The 23,053-nt window shown below is 42.5% G+C and overlaps 1 protein-coding gene across 6 annotated transcripts in view; it reads left to right on the forward strand.

The window, feature by feature from the left end:
- TFDP2 (transcription factor Dp-2) overlaps positions 1-23,053 on the forward strand; it is a 455,267-nt gene that overhangs the window by 78,945 nt on the left and 353,269 nt on the right. For 5 of the 6 annotated variants that reach the window (XM_069213927.1, XM_069213929.1, XM_069213930.1 and 2 more), the window contains exon 2: positions 15,466-15,565. In XM_069213927.1, the coding sequence (XP_069070028.1) occupies positions 15,563-15,565 (3 nt within the window). In that variant the 5' untranslated portion in view covers positions 15,466-15,562. Of the gene's footprint in view, positions 1-8,629; positions 8,650-15,465; positions 15,566-23,053 lie in introns of those variants that run through there. The other variant, XM_069213928.1, reaches the window with a different exon arrangement.

The following is a 23,053-nucleotide window of genomic DNA, read 5'->3' on the forward strand; positions in this document are numbered from 1 at the left end:
TGGGCAGTTATTTTGCGCCTTGGTTTTTCCACACGCTTCTTGCGACCCTGTTGACTATTTTGAATGAAACGCTTGATTGTTCGATGATCACGCTTCAGAAGCTTTGCAATTTTAAGAGTGCTGCATCCCTCTGCAAGATATCTCACTATTTTTGACTTTTCTGAGCCTGTCAAGTCCTTCTTTTGACCCATTTTGCCAAAGGAAAGGAAGTTGCCTAATAATAATGCACACCTGATATAGGGTGTTGATGTCATTAGACCACACCCCTTCTCATTACAGAGATGCACATCACCTAATATGCTTAATTGGTAGTAGGCTTTCGAGCCTATACAGCTTGGAGTAAGACAACATGCATAAAGAGGATGATGTGGTCAAAATACTCATTTGCCTAATAATTCTGCACTCCCTGTAATGTAAATAACATTTGAAAAGCATCTGTGCTGTTTGCTATCTCAATTTCTCAAGGGGCAGAGAGAAATATGAATACAGATGTGGTTCACCTATTAGTAGGCACCTGAAGAATTAAGTGTGTTGTTTGTGCTAAATGGAGCCACCCTGGAAGGGTATTAGGCAGAATAGTTCAGGGTGTTGGATGTTCACCCCTGAAACATGCAGTGGGGTACAGGAGTTCAAACTACATCAAAAACACAAAAGGTGATGGGAGGAATGTAACCATTGGCAATCGCTCGGGATAGCACTCAACCCTATCATTCTTTTGACTGTTCCGACTGAAGAGTCCAATCAGGGCGAAATGGTGTAGTTGCTTTTGATCGAGTTCAGGGAAGGCGTAGCCTGGCAGTTTGGGTTGTAATGTTCTGATTGGAGCAGGTTTAAGACTGATTTGCATATGGCTGGGTCCAAACTGATGTGGTATGGTGGGCAGAAAAACAGTGGGTTCGAAATCCACTTGGAGCAATGGACAGTAGTTAGACTTTTTGTAAGCGTTCTGCCATTATCTTTCTGTGTTTGTTGTACCGACCTAAGTGGCAATGGTATGTCCAGACGTGAGTCCTGTGTTCACTATGCCACTGGAACCAAGCTAAATGTGACTGAAAAGCCCAATCAGGGTGAAACTGGTCTTGAGATGTTTGTATTCCAGTTCATGGAAAACCAGGACTGGCAGTTTGGGCTGGACTGTTCTGATTGGGACAGGGTCAAGACTGGTTTGCATATGACAGAATCCAAACTGAAGTGGCATAGTTGGCAAAAGAACAGTGGGTTGGAATGGTAAGCCGAGTGATTGACTGTGGTTAGACTTCTTGCAAGCATTCTTCCCATCACCTTTTGTGTTTTTGAGTTCATACAATAGCAAGGCTGGCTCAGCATTCTGTCATTTCGAGATTGCCAAACTGAGTACCATCAGATTGGTTCATAGTAACCTCTGTTATTTACAGTGCTTAGAAACAGATGTGTGCTATGAGGTGCTTCATTAGAACATTCTATACATAGGCTTCCTATCTATCTCATGTAAAGCCAAGGCTCTCTTGTTATAGTCTTTTAAATTTAAAGTTTCCCACAACGAAGAGAGCTATTTAGTTAATTGAACCTTGAAGGCAAAGAAATTGCACAAGCCTCATAATCATTTAAATTAGTTGGTGAATTCAGCAGCCAACTGTTCTTTTGGTAGAGCTATTTGCTCTATTACTATTTGGTATCAAACCTATGTTAAACTAATCCAGTCTGGCAAAAATAGGGCTTGGGCTTACGATTGGAGCCGAACGTAGCATTCCTGCATTTAGGTATGTGATTGACTCAGCTCTGCATTTAACAGTAATCAGAAAAGGGACATCATTTTGGATACACCTGAGCAATTTTGAAGTGTCTTCCCAGACAGAATACATTTTTATTTTTCTGGAATGTGCAGTTGTCCTTTTGCTGAGTTCACTATGGAATCATAGTAGATATTTTAACAAAAGGACACTTAACCCTCACACACATTTATGGCATGCTTCATCATTAGATCTGCTCTTCGGCTTGACCAAATGACCATTCAGGGCTCACTAAAAGCTCTTCTGTTTGTATTGTGATGGAAATTGAAAGAGGGAGGTAGTGGTTGCTTGAAGATTACGGATTTTACACTTAGAAAGGGTTATAAATTAAATAATGTTGTGAGAAACAGAGGAATTCTTTGAGGACGTGCTTTTGGCAGTAAGGGGGGGGGACCTGGACTTCACTGCTAGCACTAAATGAGGCAGAGGGCCAATCTAGCAGCTTCAAGGTGCCTGGAGGCGCGATAAAAATGATTCCTCTGCTACACTTTTGGTAGTAAGGGGGGAGCTGGACTTCAACCCCCATCACTACACATGGCGGAGGGCTGCTTTAGAAGCATCAGCGCGCCTGGAGGTGCGGTCCACGGCCAGACGAGGTCGGGTTAGGCCCCCTCTTTTGGTCCTTTTGCCCCGCCTTGCTTAGTTATATCCAAGCAGGACCTCAGGTCTGGAAGTTCCTGGATCTGTGGATAACGAGCTCCATTGAAGCCATTGTTGGTCCATGTCAGAGTGGCCCCTAAGAACCTGATTGTAACAAGAAACTGCTGGGTCAATCTATTGGATCTTGCACCTGGGATCACAGAGCTGCATTCTCTCCGGTGAGGCCAAGTAGTTGCTTGGAACTTGATTGCAATCCCTTCTAGCCCTGGCTGCCGTATTTAATCCTATGCATGCAGCGAGCAATCAGCAGGGCCATTTTCTTTGAATTGGATTCTTACTGTTGTGTGGGCTGGGGGCCCATGAAGAGCTTTTATCCTATTACTTACTATCTATTTATTGTGGACATTGTCGGTTCCCCCTGAGACAATTGTGTGACCTCTGTATTCAGTCAAGGTGCTGAGGGTCTGCCTCTGAGGTATCCTGCTTTTCACTGGGGTTTATAATCATTTCGGCCCCATAACTATTGTTGACTAGCACCACGTGCAGGGTGGTGCCCGATTTGCTCTCTCTGGTCCCGTCAACGCTCCTAATCCATGTATGAAACTTCTCAAGGTCCAGAAAGCAAGACCTGCAACTCCTCAAACTAGCATAGCTCCCCTATCAAAACCAAGTAAATCCCTTGATACTGCTGAGATCCTGAATGAGGTCCTTTCTAGTGTCAATAGTTCATCAAAACCAGGGTGGGCTGACCCAAGTTATTTCAGTTTGTATGAGTAACATTAAAGACCTGCTTAGAGCTAAACTCAGTCCTTTAATGATTCGACTTGATGTTACAGAAAACAAATTGGCTGTAGCAAAGGACCTTGGCGCCCAATCAAACCTAGGTAGTAATGTGAAAGATCTGCTTAGAGCTGAGCTTAATCCTATGGTTTCTCGACTTGATTCTGTAGAGAGTGATCTGTCTTGTTCAAAGGACACAAAGTTCAACTTTGAGGTTGGTAATACAACATATGATGATAACAGTAGGGCTGACAGTTGGGCTACCCATACTGGTTTGACAAGAGATTTACAAGCCATCACTAGCACAGAGGCTCTGATGAATCCTCTGCGGTGTTTAGGAGCACACACTGCAATCAACTCTCTGCCACTATCTGTCCCAGCAGCCCCGTGTTCTTCCTTCTCTATTGCCCCATCAGGACCATTTGTATTGTAATAAGGTTGGGTCATATAGCAAAAAACCTCCACCCAGGCAAGACATAACCTTAGATAATAGCGCCGGGACACGCACGTTTCCTAGGATTAACCTTCCACCAGCATCACGCCCATATGTAGTACTCCTAAGTAGAGCACCAAAGCTGCACGCTAAACAGGAAAAGCCTTATGATGTGTTGTTTAATAAAAAAACATTGGATTGGCTTGTAAAGCACAGAAATTTCCCCCTGTCACAGGCACCTAACATTTTGCTTACTCAACAGGTAGAATGGCTGGGACCTGGTAAGGTGGATCGTGAAGGGGATTGCATTATTGTTAATTTCAGGCTTCCCTTTCTAGCCTGTCTAGTTTTGTCTGGTAGGACCAGTAGTATGTATGAGCCTAACAGAGGTATTGATCTACTGCCATTGGGGTATTTCTTTAGACCGCTACCACTTTTTTAAAGCCTTTCTTGAGGGCGAAGTTCTCAACTCTCTTGTGGAGTGTTGGGCTTATTCGGCACACAATTAAAAGTGGAATATTTCCTGTCTCTCTTGTTACACCTTTCTGACTTTTTAGCGGTTTATTGCACAGTGTGCCCTTATTTTACAATAAAGTTTGGGTGCCTATTTATGTCTCACCAATTTCGAAGGTCACCAGCAACATACTTGCCAACTCTCTATAACTGGAATGCTGTAAGATTTTTCAAGTTTTGAAAGTAGTAGTTAGTATAATGATGAGAGAACTGAAAGTGGCATCTTACATCCTCTGGCATGATGATGACATCACATGACATAATATTTCACACCATGTGATCTGGATCAGATTAAAAGAATACTGATCCAGATTTAGTCATAAGAAATGTACGTATTGGCATCAATGATTGAATTTTTCACAGCGGCCCGTTACCTCAGTAATACATATTTTCATCAGCAGACATACCTGTTAGTTGGTAACTTCAGCATCAGCTGCAAGGCATACATGTCTGAAAACCACACTGTTTTAGGAGACCTGTCTATAATTCTGTTGCTGCTCTGGAGCCTGGGTGTAACCTCGTAACCCTTTCAGTCTGCAACTTGTCCAAAAAAGTTGGTTGGCTCCAAGAAATCTGTAGAGGGTACTTTTGCTGTAAAGATGGCAACTTATCTAAATCAGTTGAGTTGGCAAATTAGAAACAACTATATCGCTGGAGTGCCTAGAAGTTATCAAAATGTGTAGCAGAATTAATGCTGAGTTTGGGACACTAATAACTGACATTATTTCCTGGGTTGGAGAGGGCACTTGCTACAGGCTGTTGTTTCATGATGTGACATGTTTAGAGACACTGCATCATCTTAACTGATCTAGCAATTTTTTTTTTTTTAATCCCCACTACTCAGTCTGATGCCTCAACCCTCAAGATTGGTGTAACCAAAGAGGTGTGTTTGCATTCAAAACCCGAAAAGGGCTATGTAGCCTGTGGTTTGTTAATTTTTTGTCTGTGTCCCAAAGTTTAAAAAAAAAAAATGCAGAATTATTATTATAAAACAGATTTACAATTCATTTGTTAACCTCAGGAGACTGAAAGGATGAGCCTGTTTTCTCGGGAGCTCAACCTGTGACCCTAACATCTCACACAGGTGGCCCATCAATCCACTGAGTCATTTTATATAATGGTTGATTGCTGATCATCATTATCAGGAATGAAAAGGGTGATGCTAATACTTAGCTGAGTGCTATTCAGAAGTTGTAAAGGCCAAGTTGGAGCTGCTGGGATTTCAACCTGTTGAATGTTGGTTATACATAGATAACTTTCACTGGCAATTTTCGTTGAAAAGCTGATAATGTAAATTGTACAATGTTGGAACTTCTGTGTTATACTTCACGAATCAGTAGCAACACAAGTAATTTTCATAGATGTGCTGACATACCGTCTGGGGCCCCATAAAGGGATTTCTTCTTCCCAGTTCTGGGTTCCACAACCACCAGTGCACGGGTGAGATACCATCACTATTCTCACCTATGGAGGTTGACTGAATCTTTGGACTTGGCGAAGAGTGTAGTAGTCAGAATCATTCAATCACCAATCTGTGACATTACAACATAAACAATTCTAAACACCATGAACAATTTAACACTAAATCAAACTCCACACTGAATAAAGTTTCAAAGCTTTATTACAATTTCAAAATCAATGTCACATAACTGATGCGCAAAACTAAGTTATAAACATACATGAAAACCATAGGTTGACCGAAACGTCTGAACATATTTAGTCTGCTAAACATCAGTACTGCGAGACCCAACAAAAGAATAATGTAGATGAGCAACAGCACAATATGGACATTATTGTTAGAATTTAAAGCCGATGATGGTGACATCAGTAAATCATCAAAATATAGTTTAACATTCAATTTCAGGTTTCAGAGCTGGGCCATTCCTAACACTAACTCGAATTTGGACTTGCATACGTGGGAATGGGCTAACATGTGGGCAAAACCACAAGATAAAAGAAGGATAAAGTTCATTTGGAAAAACATAGAACTAGGATAACTCACTATAAAAATATGCTGATGTAAATAATTAACTGAAAGGGAAACGAGAAACCACTTTTAATTATATCTCTCCTCAGGGGACAGCAGACAACGACAGTTCATCAGGCAGGATTGCCACCTTCTTCTGGCGTCAGTTGACAGCAGCATCAGGACAGTCAGTGCAGAACACGGGCTGCACATAAGACAGATCAGCAGTTCAGAATCATTTGGCCTTACTAGTACTGAACCACATAACAGAATAGGGCAGTTAAGACTACGATGAGGAAACTCCTCAGGGGAATTAGAAAGTAGGAGTGTGACAACAGACTTAGAATCTGACAGGGTTCTAAACAGCATCGAAGCAAACATGGGACTGACTCTTCGTTTCCAAATTGTTCACGAATTAGCAAAAATGCATTATCCATTCATTGGTCCTTCAGGAAGTTGCATTTTGGACATCAGTTTTAGCATTCAATCACTGCAGATGGCACCATTGAATCTGCAACTATACCAAAACTTCTCAACAAAAATGAATTGTCATTGGATGGTTTACATTTTACTAACAAAATACTACATTCTCTAATTATGTGTTACTTAAGATCCTTTCTCACGGCACACAACAAACTAAACCAATACATTGCACATGAGAATTACAAGTTTTCTGTCCTGTTCGACAACTAGAACAAATAATATAAAATTGTTGCACCTAAAACATGTATCTTGCCTACAATACAATAGGACATTCAGCATTCACATTAACAACCTAGGGAAAGAATTCAGGTCAAGAGGGACAGGATAAACAAGTGATTTTCCATTACTGTTACAAAAGAAATCTCAGGCCTAATCAAACTAAAAAGTCTTAATACACATTAATACATTTAGTACATTAGTAAACCTAGTGCGCGCCTTACAATTCATATATGCAAAGCAAATTATTTAATTGCAAACACTTTCATAACATGTTAGAACTGAAAGGAAAGGTGCATTTATTTTTTTGCACACATGTAACTCATAATAAAATTAATTTAATTAAATATAAGTACGTTTAATTGATATTCATTTTAACACTTAAATTATAAGTCTACATTTTAACAAAAAATGTTAACGTTAGCCCCGTTTAGTACTGTCATTTAATATGAATGCAAAACTCTCATGTTAAAACGTGGTGCATACTACGAATTGTGGCCAAATGGTTCATCATAATCCAAACGTGCTCATTTTACAACTCATGTAATTTTCTCTGTTAGGCCTTTAAGTGTAGATTAATTCATCACCATATGCTCACTTCTGTCCCACCAATTTATTAATAAAATATGATCTCTCTGAGATGTAACCTTGACTCATTGTATTTATTCTGCGCAGTGTCAAGGTGCTTCACTAGCTCTCGCATGAGAAGAGCGATGGGAGCTTTTTTCTTCCACAATGGACCTGCAGGCACCAGCAAGAAAAAAAGGATGCGCTGGGACAGGTGTTACAGGCAGAGTTGGTCTTTGTTAAGGTGGCACCCTGGGCGGAAAGAAATTCGGCACCCTCGCTAAATGAGGCAGCAGGGGGCCCATTTTGTGTTCAGAGGTCAGTACCTGGCTGATTACATCAGAGTTGTGACTGTCCTCTGAACACAAATATCTCTGCACTTCCCCTAACTCAACTGAATCCTTCAGATTACAACCTCAGGCTGGTACCAAGGTTAAGTGGGTAATAGTGTGTGTCAGCAGTGAGTGAGAGGGAGAACGAAGGGCAAGAAAGCAGTCTGACGGTGCGTTAAAAACAGCACTTAAACCACTGGAGCCAGGTGACGGGAACCCTACGTGACCTCTGTGCACAGCTCCTTACGCCCCTCAACAGATTACGCGCTGCCAAAATACGGCCTGCCCAGGTCACAGGTGTTCCCCACCTTAACGCCCCCCTCACTCCCCCGCGGATAGTCACTGATGACGGAATGACCTGTGATATGTGTGTGACCAGTGCCCCAGCAGCTGGCCCTGCTGACTGTGCCTACTTTTGAGTATGCTCTTTTAGATTTTTACGTTTCATTTTGTTTATTTTACACGTAACGCCAATTGTTTTGCATTCGTTTCCTGTGTGCTGAACGGGGTCAAAAGTCACAGGATGTCGCGCCCTGCGATGCCACCGGTGTCGAGGTCTGTGCGATGCCACTGCCCGCATCATCTTGATAAAAACGAAACCAGCCCTTCCATGCCTTGTAACACCCAGGAGTCGCCCTTGAACTTCGAGATGGCGTCCCCCTTCACCCCACCCCCCCTCTCGGGGCCTGCACGAGCTCCCCCGCCTCGAGTGAAAATGAAAGTGCTGTTCGCGTGCGGCTGTGCTGACAGCCGTGACTCCACACTTCTGAGGAGGGCTTCAGCTGCAACCGGTGGCTGCAGGGCTGAGATAGCAGGGGCGCCTCTCCGCCGCAACCGGGCGTTCACCGTAGGTACTCCGAGCGCCCAGTCTTCGCGCGCTTTCGAGCGCCAATGGCTGGCGAGGCGCGGAATAACGAAACCATCCTTTAGCAGTGTCCCTTCGTATCCCGCCGCGGCCTGAGTGCACGCACGGCCAGATGATAAACCCTAGTGAGTGAAGTGCAGCCATGCGGGGACTGCATTTTAGTGAACTCCTTTCTTATTTCAAGTGAAAAGGCTAAACAACATTTTTGTTTGGTTTATTGTGTTCAACAGACCCTTGACTCAATGTAATTTGTGAAAAATGTAAAGTGAAAACATTTGTGTCTGCCTTTTTCTTTGCCTCTTTTTGCACTCTTACAGTGAGTGGTTGTGATAAGTACATCCTCAACCTTATTTCAAGGAATTCCGAACGTTGATACAAGCAGACCCTTGCACATGTTTTGCCCGAAGGCAGAGTGAAGAGTGCCGGATGACATTTTTAAAAGCACAAGAACATAATGTGTAAAATAATGTGACTCTGGCACGCCAAGGAATGTTTCTTTTTCTTAAAATAATCTAGTTGCAGACGTTTCATAATATGAATTGAAAAGGTTATAACGAGGGACACTGATCGGTATGTTGCAACAGTTAAAATTTTAAATTCAGTTCATGAGTTGCCTATAAATTTGGTAGTGCCACAGCAGGAAACTCGATTTTTTAATAGATAGAAGATTGAAATTAGAGTGGCACTTCCAGTACAGGGTTGTAGAAGTTTTTATGCATTTATAAAATGTGTGCATTATTAACAATGAGCTTAATATAGATATGCAGTCGAATTTACATGTGTACACTTATATGATGCTGTTGCCTTTGAAGCGATTTTGCTGTGACCTTTTAAAGTACCTTTTTGTTGGGTAATGCCAACTAGGCCTTATCTACTCAACACCATCGTATTCAAAATGGACGACTTATCCTGCACATTCACTGTTAATTATTTCTGTTGCACGTATTCATGCATGTCATGTCTGTTTATTTCTGAATAATGTTCTCAGAAAAGTCTCTTTAACATGGGGTCAGTGATGTTTCTACTTTCAAGGTTTCTCCTGCCTGCTTGCTCTCTGTATTGCCTTCACGATAGTTCACTGTTCATTTGTAACTAGTTTGTTCTGCCATCGCCGGGTGACATTAGAATAGAGGGGACTGAATCAGTATTCATTTAGTAGAATCAAGGAAGTAGCCCAGAAAAATAAAATAACCCTCACTTTTTAACTTTATGGCTGTCAAAGAATGAGTAAAGTGAGGGATCCCGGACATTTCAATGAAGGTCCCCAAGAGTTGTCCCCCGCCTCAGGGATGTTTCCTTCCTTTGTCCTTTCTTTCTCTTTTTCCTTTCCATGTTTCTTTCCTTCTTTCATTCCGTAGAATGTTATTATGCTCCTGCTTTTTTTATTTCTTCCTTCTTGCATTTTTCTTTTCTCCTATCTTTCATGCTGTCATTTGCCCCTTGGATTTTCTCAATGGCTTCCATTTTTTTCGCTTTCTCTGTGTACCCACGTTTGGTTCCGTTGCCACACCTTGGTCCCCACATCTTAACTGTGTCATGTTATCTTTCTTGCTGTATTATTTATTAGTTTCAGCTTCTGTCTTTTGGCTGGGAAATCACAGTTCAAAGTTAAGAACAGCCATAAAATCTATTTAAAGTGCCTATGACCCCAATTTCAGCTGGTATAACGGGGTGCTTTACTATGCCATTGAGTAGGATAGTGCAAAGGATGTAAAATAGTTTGAAACTCTAATTTTCAATATCCTGATTTGCCAAAATTGTGTTCTTTCACTCTCACAATGATGAATTTGCAGTTTTGATTATGTTCTATGAGAAGATGTTCTACATAAGTCCTCATATTTGGGGGGGTGGGGGGGGAGCGTGATGCCTTTCTGATGCTACTGGGGATACTGTCAGATTCCTTACCAATGTTGATTCTCATTTAGGACTTGGAATATTCTTGATTTTGCATATAATTCTGTATTTCCCTATTACTGAGTACTTCCATGGCAATGACTTTATGCATCTGTTCTTACAAATTCTGTATTGTACCTTTTGAATGTTTGTTATAAATCTTTCTAAGTTTTCAACTTTCACTCTAGAACTCACTTATTGAGTCTGTCCTTCCCTAAATGGCTGTTTAACACCGTCCACGATCCATCCACCTGTGGACATGGTATTGAGGTGATGTCCGGGGTGTAACATTTGAAGGGTTTTCAGCGCCCGCAAAGTCTAGATTTCTACTTAACAGTTCTGGTTTGGCTAGTCCTTTCTTGTGAGCAGAAACACATTTCTTTGGATCAAATTGCATACATGTTCTGTGGGACCTATCTTCTATTGAATTCTAGGTACATTACTTGGAATCTGGAGTCTAATGCAAATATTGTTTACCACCGATCCCTGATTTATTACATGTCTCTGAATAAGTCAATTTGAATATAAGTGTATTTGCTTAGAAATCCTACAAAAGCAACCAGCATACCCACACCATAACACCTGCTGCCTCACTTCGTTTGTTGCCAAGAGTGCTCTTTGAGTAATGGGCAAGGAGGAATTCTGATTGAAGGTTGTATGGTATCCCATTCTCAGTTCTAGTATTCCACATACTGGGTACTGATAATGCCAGCTTTTTCCAACAGATTTGCCACAGTGCTATTATTTTTGGGGTAGCTGGGATGTAATGTAGGCATTGTCATAGTGGCCGTAACCATGTTCCTTTCAATTTGTTGGTTATTTAAATTGTCCTAGAGATATATTTTAAAATCTTATACTGAACAGTGCAGAGGAACATTGCTTTTTAACTAGAATACAGAGGTCAGAATTCATCCATGTGTGAAATTGAACTCTGAGACCGCAATCTAAAAATCATTTTGCAGTGTGATGGTTGTGAGGTGACTTCCTGGACTTGTCTAGTCATTTCTATGAGTAGGTTTTACTATCATAACAATGACCTATTTACTTAAAGGTAAATTTCAGTGGTGCTGACACTTATTGAAATCTGCCTATTGTTTTTACTATGTGCCTTATCCTTAATTTCTTAATGTCTGACGTTCTTGCTGATATGTATTTTTGTAATGACAGGCGCGTAACAGCAGATTTTACTCAGGCTCAGTATATGCTGTTTATCATCTATTTATCATCTTGTTCTTGCCCCACACCTTTTCCACTTTACTTGCTCCATTTCTAAAGCTGCATCATGCTAAGGACTTAAAATCCCTCAAACCAAATCATCTCTTGAGTGATTTGAAACTGCAAAGGGAAATTAGGGCCCATGCATGCCATCCATTTTGTCCTTATTACTGCACTCTTGATTTTTTTCAACAATGCCACTACTTTTCCACACCCTTTCCAATACTTATACATTTTTTAACCTCTCACTGTCCTCGCTCCTCTCTGAGTTGCATTGTAGGTGTTTGTGTAAGCTGCAGAATCTATCCATCATTGAGTCATTTGTCTGCTTATTTATGGTGTGCCTTAAAGCATTTTCTGCAAGAGGATAGGTCGGTTGGGGCCAAAGGCAACTGCTGTACCTTGAAGGATGTTGAATGTCTGATAACAGAGTCAGTATACCCTTTTGTTTTTTGTACAACCCTCTTTCAGCCCTCGCTTTACATAATAGATAGGACCCAGATATGTAAGTAAGCCCCTGTTCAATACAGGGCCCCAACAAGGGCATGTAAGCATAGGGCCTGAATAGAGGATATAATCTCAGCCACGGTTATGCCGTCCGTGCCTCTTGGGGTGCACCTGGTATCAACAAAGAATCAAGAAATGAGATTCAGAGAGCATTGTAAGCCTACACTGGTTCCCCTCAAAACAGATTCCTCTCTCCAATCACTCTTAGAAAATCCCAGACTGAAGACAAGAGCTTGCATGACCTTTCCACCTACTGCGCCATTCCCCCTTAGTGGGTCTGAGCAAGAAATTCACAGAATGAACAAAGATGAATGAGAAATGTAGTGTAAAGCACTCCGTCAGTGCTTTATTTGTATAATAGTAAGTGCTGGTGCCCAAAATGATGTTTAAACACCTGCATACGGTGCTATAATACATCAGCGTGCTGAATATCAAGGGTGCTTAATCCTGCATCCACTTCAGGGTTCCGTAATGTACTGCCAAATGCTTCCTTCCCAGTTATCTCACTCATACATGTTTGTACTACTTTCTCTTTTGTTAACGCATTTTCTATCTTTCTCTTCATCCATCTTTCTATTTTGTGTATTTTTCCCTCTTTTGCTCTCAGGAAATGTCGGAAGAGGAACAATAAATGCCGGTTCACAAAAATAAGTGCTGGTGTCTCCCACCGGCATCCTCTGCCTCAAATTAAGCCAGGTTACAAATAGAGGCAAACCTAAGGCACTTTAAGTTACCCGCGCTACTCACTACTGTAGCTTTGACTAGTCTGAAATCTTAACGTGGAAGCGACACTTCCGGAGACAACAAATATTAAGTACAACTCAATGTATTTGAGAGCTAATGAATGCCTGCAGTGTTCACTATGGCTGCTTATTGCAGATTTTCATTTCACTAAAACTTGCAACATGTGCAGAGCTCCCCGTTGGACAATTAATGTGTTCCGTAGTGTCAGTATGAGGACGTGCCTCTCTTTGAATGATCAACCCCAGAATTTTGGACTGACGCTGCTGGTTTTTGGTCTCCAAAGGTGCACTGAGGACTGCTAAATGGACCTCCGTGCCACCACCGCTCTCACTCTTAAAAGGTATATGTCTGGTTGGTTCGCCCATATTTGGCATAAGTCTGACAAAGCAAAGCTAGACTACCATTGCTGGCTGGTTAGCCAGTTCTTGAACTGCTAACTTGACTGCCATTAGAGCTTATGACAAAGTCCAGACCTTCTTTATTTATAAATTATATGTCACCACTAAGGCAGGTATATCAAGCCCTAAGACAGAGGGCAATAAAATAAAACCTGGGACGTTTGTGTTTACCTGTCCTAACAGTAAAAACCCCATATTGTTGTTTTTGCTGTAGAAAGGCTAGTGGCCCAATTGGTGAGTATAGGGATATAAATTTACAACTCAGCTGTGCTAACTTCTTAATGGGCCTACTAAAGTTGGTACTTAAAGGTATCAAAATAACCATAGCATTAAAACCGACTAGACACCCAAGTCGAATTTAATGTAACTTTTATGTGAATGTAAACTTTAGAAAATTGCCACTCTTTTGCCCAAAGATTTCCAGGGACCATTGAGAGTTGCTAGCCACACTGCATTTTGCCCTCCTCTGGAGAGGTGCGACTATCTTTCAGGAAGGAACACAAAGGGCCTGCTTTAGAAAAGGTGACACTTTTCCCTGGCAGGATGGCCAAGCTGTGTGTGCGTCAAAAAGGTGGGCTCCAAAGGGGAAGCTGCCTTTGAAGGGCAAATGGTGGACACAGACGAGAGGGGCTGCTGTTGTGTTCTAGTTAACAGTTTGACATCTGGGGCAGGGAGGGCGATACATTTGCCAAACCAGTTTTCTAGTGCATGTGTAGCTCATTGGTAGCCTCACTTGTAGGTTAGGATGGCGAGCTCAAAACACTGAGAGAGGGGGCCTGCCATTCTTGGATGCGGGCAGAATATTGCATTCTGGGATATTAAATGTGACTAAATGCAGGAAGTCGTCACAGGCTGGAGGAGACCTTGTAGCCCATTGGCTAGTAGTTGCTGCATCCCGATGGCAAATTCTGGGCTTAAAAGGGACACCTCTGGCACCCAGACCACATATCACCTCTGCACTGGAGAGAGGACTGAAGAAGGACTGCCCTGCTGTTCCCTAGACCAGCAAAGAGAGGGTGTATCAAAGACTGGACTGCACCTGCTGATCCTTGGGCTAGCAAAGAGAGGACACTCCCTGCTGTGCCCTGCTCAAGGAAAAGTCACCCTGAGCCACAAATAAAAGAAGTGTCAGTTGGATGGCTCGATATTACATCTACAAGGTCACAAAAGCGGAAGAAGCCGTATTGGCGATTTGATAGCAAAGATTGCCTGACTACTGGTGAATGCCAAGGACAGCCTGGGAGACTCACTACTGTAGTGTCTCAACATTCAAAAGTTCCACCTGAGTCTGCTGGACACGGGAGAATTGTCGGAGTGCAGTTTGGTCCCCCAAGATGGACACTGGCATCGGTTAAAGGCAACCACTGGTTTTGCTGTAACCGAAGAATTCACCTCGACTTTGAAGGACATCGACCCCAGTGGCCAAAGTCCACATACCGTGTTTGTGGACAGAGTTGTGGCCCTGGAAACCTCCATCACTGGATCAGCATCCTGTATCCCTTGCATCAGGACCAGTCCATTGATGTCTATGGCGGTTTTCCTGAAGAACCTGGAACTGGACTGGGGACTGCTGTGAATGCAAGGTGACTGTCCTGCAAAGCCTCATTGGCCCCTGTGACTTGCTCCCAACTGCAGCTGGTCACCCAGACTGGGCTGGAGTACTCGTATTCAACTTTACAAACATTTTCAAAAGCTTTCCAAATAACCACTAACCGCTGTAGTTGCCAGTGCTTATTTGTGAGTTGAATGAAAAGCATTGATTTATCATTTGCATAGTAAGTTATATCTCCAGGACCATCTGGTGGATTTTGTTTCTTTTGGTGTCTAAAAATGAATAAAAATAAGAGCTATATTTATAAATTGGTGTTAGATTTACTTTGTGTTGTGTCTTTCTTATTCGAATGTGTTTTTACTTCTACATCCTTTGCATTTCTTCCTTTGACAAAGCCTGACACCTCAAAGCCACAACTACCCCTGGTTTGAGCTAAGGTTTTTTAAACGAGCCTGCTGGACCCAAGATAGGTTTGTGAGTTTATTACACACTGTGATCGCACAACCACACCATATAATAAACTGGCAAGTCAGCAAAACTGTCATAGACATAAAACATGTTAAAATATTTTAAAATATATATATTTACCTTTGAATTGCTGCTTAGTATGCTGTCTTGGTTAATTTTTTCAGGTAACAAGTAAAGCGCTTTCCTGCACCCAACACCAACCTACCGGCCAAGATTTTGCCAAACTCATTATCATCCATCAACGTGAATGTTGGCCACCAAATGGTGAGTACGGCAACGTCTATTGTTTCTTTAGGTGAGGATTAGTGGTGCCATGCTAACTGAGCTTATCACTGAAAACAGGAAAATATTATACCATAGAACTTAAATTCCCATTTGTGGTTTTCAGCTTGCAGATAAAAAAAATTAATTTCCTTCTAGGTATTGTATAATAGCCATCTTGTGTAAATGCCTCTTTCACAATGCAACATTTAAACATGTAGGAAATTGCAAGACGCTATAAGCATCATGTAGGATAGTGGTTGTTGTTACTTTACCAGCAGATTGTAGCTTACTGTGAAACAATCCATTAAAGTTTAGAAGGACCGTCTAGGCGCTGTCTTGTTACCCTATTGTCTTATGTAGTGTTGAAATGTTTTGTGTTTCCTGAGAGTAAATGTTATGATTCTGAGTACTCCTTAGAATTTGACCTGAGTTTGTGAAGTCTACGAACGTCAGAAATGTACTCAAAACGTAGATGGAAGCCTTCATCGGTACACATCCAAAATTAATCTGTGATGGTGGCCCAGTGAGGCTGCTAAGAGACATGTGACAGAGACCGAACCCTTGCCAATAGGAAGAGATGTGCAACACAGGAGGGACCAGTGCCCTACATGTTTGTTTGGTTGCTTTCTGACTTTCCAATAAGTGAGGTATGCTGCAGTTTGTGCGTGTTTTATATGGAAATGTCTTTGTGCACTTTTTTGAAGCGATTTCCCCTCCACCGAAATATAAAATTACTTCTGCAAATGTTCATATACTTCTCCTACAAACTTGAACGTTTAATATTTTTTTGTTATTTTTTTGAATGTGGCACAACTACTTTTAATATACAAATTCAGACTGCTCCTATCATTGTCAGATGTGTGTTTGTTTCTGTTAATACGTGTCTTTGTCTCTGCTGGCTTCCATTTGAAACTTAAGTACTGTGAAATGATTTCTACATTTCCAGAGCAACATTCATCTGCCAAAATATACTTATTTTTGAGTTTTAAAAAATGGATAAACTTTGAACACTGTTAATTAATAAGGCTGCGTTTTGTGTATGATCTTTCTTTTTTTTTTTTTAGATTTTACATGGACCCCTTATTTAAAATAGTGAAGTCCCAACTTAATAGAATTTGCTTTTGCAGGTTTGGTAATGGCATTATAAAAATAGGAATGGGATATGAGCAATCTTGGGATTTTCACATATGTCGTCCTAGCAATAAACATAAATCACCAACCTAGCGACTGTGCCATCCCACAATTCTTTAGGTTGAAGCCTACCAGGCAGTGCTGCTGTCTGGTTTGCTAAAGACATCTTGGGGACATTTAGAAAGCCGACGTAGGAACAGTGCTTAATTTGTGCTTGTTGTTTCCGGTGCTGAGCACCGGCACTTATTTGTGAGGGCCGGGGCTTATTCTTATACCTCAAGCATTTGCTGCGAGCAAAAGACACATATGTGAAAGACGGAAGAAGGAAAAACTAAAAAGTGTCATGAAGGGAGAATGTAGAACGTTGCAGGATGAGCTGAAGGGGCAGGGGTGCCCGTAAATGGATTGAAGAGGCCCGGGATGGCTTCAGGATTACGCTGCCTCAGTATTCAGTGCTTGCACCTCCTAATTTACAAATTAAGCACTGCGTAGGAATGCATTCCACCACTTGATTACCATTGGCTTTGTGGTTTGAAACTCACATTTTCTACCTTTCTAATTTGCTGGCTTTATTTACTTTAGGCTGTCCAGCTTGAGTTTGTGCCTCTGATTGCCCAGACCTTGTATACTGTATTCTTCCACAAACTCACTTTCTGTTAATAGGTCTTTAAATGTTCTTATTCTGTCACATTTGATACACATTTAAAGACAGCTTGGTATTTACTTTTCTTTATCCAACTTCAAAGTGAGAGAATCTATGTGACAATCCTGCTGAATATCCATGTAATCCACCCTACTCCAGTCTACCCCAAGCCAACCCACTCCACTCTATCCCAAGCCAACCCACTCCACTCTATCAGACTTCACTCCAGTCTACCCGACCCCCCTCCAATTTACACCACTCTATTCTAATTTACCCCCACTCTACTCCAAACTGCATTGTAATCTATCCAACCCTTCTCCACTCTACCCCTCTCCAGCCTTCCACAATCTACCCCACTCCAATCTACCACTGTCTACCCCACTCCAGTCTACCCTACGACACTCGAATCTACCCCACTCTACCCCTCTCCAACCTTCCACAATCTACCCCACTCTACCACACTCCAACCAACTGTACCCCACTCCACTTCACTCCAGTCTCTACAGCACACCACTCTAGCCAACTCCATTCCAGTCTACTTCACTCCACTGCAGTCTACCCTAACCCACTGTGCTACACTCTTCCCCATTCACCCACTCTAATCTTCCCCACTCTAATCTTCCCCACTCTAATCTACGCCAATCTACTCCACTGCAGTCTACTCCACTGTACTTCACTCTACACAAATTACCCCCCTCTATACCACACCACTCCAATCTACCCCACTCCCCAATCTACTCCACACTTCCTCATTCTACCCTACTCCAAACCACTCCAATCTACCCTACACTATTCTACCCTAGTATAATCCACCTAATCTACGCCACTCCATTCCTCTCCAGTATACCAGACTCCATTGCAATCTGCCCCACTACATTTCTCCCCAATTTACTCCACTCCCATTTACCCCAATATATCCGACTCCACTTTACCCCAATATACCCCGATCTACCATGCTCCTATCTACCCCACTCAAATCTTCCCCACTCTAATCCACTCCAATCTACTCCACTCCACCCTAATTCAATCTACCCCCCTCCATTCTAGCCACACTCTACTCTACGCCCATCTACCCCACTCCACTCTACCCAAACATAACCCATTCAACTCTACCCCAGTCTGCCCCACTCCAATCTACCCCACTCCAGACCACTTACTTTTGCTGTTGCTGAAAAGCATCCACACTCGTGTACATAAGCGCTTAAACATATTGCCAAAGCCAATAGCTCTCTCATTGGCGAGACCTATTGGCTTTGCCAATGCTTGTTCTTTGAGGCCGTTTACCGAGAGCTTTTCTTTTTGATAGATTGTAGGTCACTAATCCCTAATGACCCCTCAAACTGCAGGGATCATGCTTCTCAAGGGGCACCCTTGCTGTGCCCTGAGAATGAGTGGCCAGCTCTCTCATCCCCTTTGCATGAGTCTTTAGCTGGTGGCAGCTGATTATCGTTGGTATCGTGCCTGGGCCCACCGAAGGGAGTTACCTACCGATCTGATGTTCATTTTATTTTTAATTAAATGTAACGTTCACAAATATTATGCTTAAGCATCACTGACATAACCCTTAATGGACATTAAAATCTGATGTTCATTTTATTTTTAATTAAATGTAACGTTCACAAATATTATGCTTAAGCATCACTGACATAACCCTTAATGGACATTAAAATATATGAGTATGATTGAGGCTTTGCAGACTTTATTGGTCTACCTGTCACTGGGGAAGAAGGAGGACGGCTGATGACCACAGAGCACCCCCCACCCTCCGCCACTTCTTCCTTGACACTCTTTTGGGCAGTGCGCTCTATTGTGTGAAGCTGACCGAATTCTGACTCCTCTCTGAGGAGAGTATCCATGCCCTAGGCTGATTGAATAAGAGTATGAACGTGTCCGAAACTTTAAAAAATATATATTTTGTCTGGCATTACAATAAGGTGTTTAGCTAGAGCCCTCATTTCGTTGCTGCAGCAGATAACTCTTTTATTTTCAGACTGATGTGTTCATGACATTACTATTTCCACCGACGATTTCCTGTGTCCTTTGTTGGGCTCATATTCATACTTTATTGCACCACTGACAACCGTATGGTCCTGCACCTAGACTCGCCCCGTACAGCCCCCATGGCAAGCCTTGAACTGCTCACACATATCTACCAATTAGTCAAAGAGGCTTTGGATAACTTCTTGTAGGCGCTGATTGCAAGGGACACTGAGCGTTTTCACTTTTAGGGAGATCAGGCGCTCTTGAAGTTGCCCATCCCATAGCGTCCGACATGAGATCCCGATGTGCTGTATGCTGTTTTCACATGGATAAACAAAGGGCCTGATTGTTACTTTTTTAGCGACGCATTTGCGTCATTTTTTGACGCAAAAGCGGCGCAAACTTACAAAACTCAATTATATTTTGTACGTTTGCGCCAAAAAATGACGCAAATGCAGCGCTAAAAAACTCAATCAGGCCTGCGACCCCTGACACTGCTTTTGCGACCTCTGGCCTCAGAGTTGGCAAAATTATTGCCAGGAACACAGGGGCAGCTCGTCCTATGGACGTCGGTTGCAGCTCGACCCTTCTTGTTTTCAGTCATTATTTTTATTACTCTAATAGTGAATAATATCATATTATTCCTTATTAGTGTAATACAAATAGAATAAAGCTAGCTGGATTATGACCCTATCGGGCAGCTGAGGTGAGTTAAAAAATGCTTTTAAATGTATGTTGTGTGTTTGCTTGCGGACGAGAGTGTGCTTACTTAAGAGATAATGTGTGTATGTGTAAGCGTGTGTGTGAATGAAAGTAAAGGTCAAATGGCGAGTGATGTCACTTCCGCTACCCCAGTATGATAATAAAATGATGTCAGTGCGTGAACATTTCGTCAGTTATACTGAAGTAGAAAATTCTTCTGGTGCAAGTTTCGACACATTAAGTTTTTTAATGAGCGTGATGCACAGCATACAGAAATCACACTGATTAAAAGTGAAATTACTTGCCCCATTATTGCTGAGTTGTTTCCCTTTGATTGGTGCAGGGATCCACCCATTGGTCACCAGGGATTTATTTGGGGAGGGGGTGCGATGGCTCCCCTTGGCAATGGAACACAACCCACCCACAAAGGAAACAAGTCTTTTTGACTCCCCACCTGAGTGGCGGAAAGACCAAAAAATGCCAGAGATAATTGCAGAAAAAAATAGGGTGGGCGCTGCCCACTCTATTATCCGGTCATGCCCCCTGACTCCCCGAAGGTACCACAGTCATTCTGCCTTCCAGTGATGTTTAGCCCCCCCCTACCCCAAACCAGACTCTTAGGGGGCAGAAAACCTAGATGCCAATGGGAACAATAAAAAAAAATAATGAGGAGTGGGGTGGCCTGCCCAGGACTTTGGACTGATCTTTAGCTCCTACCCAAAAAGGGGCAGTGTGGGGTGTTTACCCTGAATATGCCCCTAGAGGGACGAAAAGCTCACCAGGGAAAATGGTTAAAAAATAAAAGGGATGGGAGCAGACTGTTTAGGTATCGGCAGTGCCCCCACCCAAGAACTGCCCCAACAGTCTTTCTGCCCTCCTCCTCAGTGGGAGCAGATTGGGTGGGGGTTACCCTTATCTGCTTTCCAGAGGTGGTGCCAGAAGATCCACTAGACACAGGAATATTACTTAAAAATGAAAAAAAAATCAAGAGGCACTTCCCCTACCCCATAACAAGCCCAAAAGTCTTTCTGCCCCTCCTGAGGGGCAGATTGGAGGCGGAGGAGGAAGAAAACCCACTAGATACCAGGATTTTTTTTCTTCTTTTTTTTTTCTATAAAGAAGAGATACAGGTTGAGCTAGCCTGACATCAGGCCTCATGATCACCCATAAAGCCCCAACAATCTTTGCTGACCCCGGGGCCTAGATCATCCTCACCCTGTTGGTTAGCGAGAGGAGATTTGGGTGGTTTTGTGAGTAGTTTTGACAATGGGCCAGCAGAGAAAGGGTAAATCCCAATTTCTCTCACTCTACATGGTGAGTAGCTGCGGTGTGGGTCAGCTGACAACCAGGGAACTCTACCAGCAATGCTCATTTCTGAAATCTTGGAATGTAGGTGAATCAAGGGCAGTGTTGCTTATTTGTATATTATTGTTTTCGTACCAAGAATGCCCTGCAGATTGCAAACTTGGCTACAATCACGCATTTCCCTCACATTTATGTGAGGAAATGCCCCAGACTCTGTGGGGCTGTACATCAATTCTGCTACTCAGTGTTCCCACACTTAGCTAAAAAGAAATACAAACTGTACCTCACCTGTGTGGGTTGCCCTGTCGTCTGCTTCAGAAAGGGTCCCAAAACACAAAGTGGAGGCATCCAATTTTCACCTTGAATATAGGCCTATTTTGGAGATGTGGGTAGCTGTGGTACTTGGGCCCGGCCGCCACCCTGAAAAACCTACTAAACCCAGACATTTCTGAAAACTAGACACCCAGGAGAGTCCAGCGTGGTGTGACTTCCATGGATACCACTACATTTTGTTACACAGAATGTCCTGTTAACGTTAAACTTTGGCAAACATCATTAACATTCCTTACATTTCTATGAGGAAAAGTACCAGCATCTCGGGGGATGCATTAAATTCATATTACCCAGCAATCTCATAGTGCTCTTAATAAAAATTGTATGGCTCTTGTCTGGGTAGACCTGTTCCTCAATGCTAGAATGAATTAAACCTGTGACCATATGAAGTCAGTGTGGTCTTTGCATGATTCTTGTTTTTTAAGGCTCTTGGCTCTGGTAACCCCAGCCACACAAGAGTAAGATCTCTGCACCAACTACAAGCCCTGTGATTATATCAGTGTTATCCATTTAGGCAATATTGAGCGGCAAACCTGGGACGCAACATAAGGATAGAAGGATGACCCCTATGGATCTCTGAAAAGGCGAGGTCTAAAGGGCGGCTCAAACAAAGGAAGAAGGGGTTCTGTTTATTGTGTGTTATTTTAGCCTTAAAGCCAGTCCAGTGCTAAAGAAGGATGGAATGGCAGATGGAGCCGAGGTCCTCTGATATCTCTTTTAGTGTCTCAGGGCTGTGACAACATTGACATCCTGAACAATACAGAAGGCATACACAGCAGCAATTTCTGCATGAAGATCTGAAATCCACTTCGGTTGGGCGAAAAGACGGAAAAAGTTCCAGAAAAGCAAAGATGAGGGCAGTAACCCTGCATAAGCTGGAGGTGTTTGGCCATAGATTAGTCCCAGTGTCCCTTAGTCTTTGTTAGATTTATTGCCTAATTAATTACTTTGTCATGACACAATAGATAGACCTGGAAAGTCTTAATGTATATGCAAAGGGCCAACTGGATGGCAGAATCCAGTTACAAGGTTTATAGTCACCCAACGCAGGACAGGCAGCATTTCTTGACAGTGCCTCCACACCGTTGGCAGTGCTCCACTATGATCCGGATAGCAGGTGACTTCAACTGTGTCACGAGTAGCGAGATAGATGGTCGAACATGCCCACTTACTTAGCGCATTTTCTAATAAAGGAATGTACACCCAGCACTAAGGATAGTCTTTTTATTCTGCACTCCAGGCATTATACACCCATACTGATATTTACCACTGTGCAACTCTTTGATTCGATTTTAGGGATTGTATACTTAGTAAAGACCCTACTGGATCCCAATCCATTGAAATTGACTCTGCAAAGGGGGTAATATATCAGCAATAACATCTACTAGGCAACT

This window comes from Pleurodeles waltl, chromosome 11 (genome assembly GCF_031143425.1).
Source record: "Pleurodeles waltl isolate 20211129_DDA chromosome 11, aPleWal1.hap1.20221129, whole genome shotgun sequence".
NCBI classification, from domain to species: Eukaryota; Metazoa; Chordata; class Amphibia; order Caudata; family Salamandridae; genus Pleurodeles; species Pleurodeles waltl.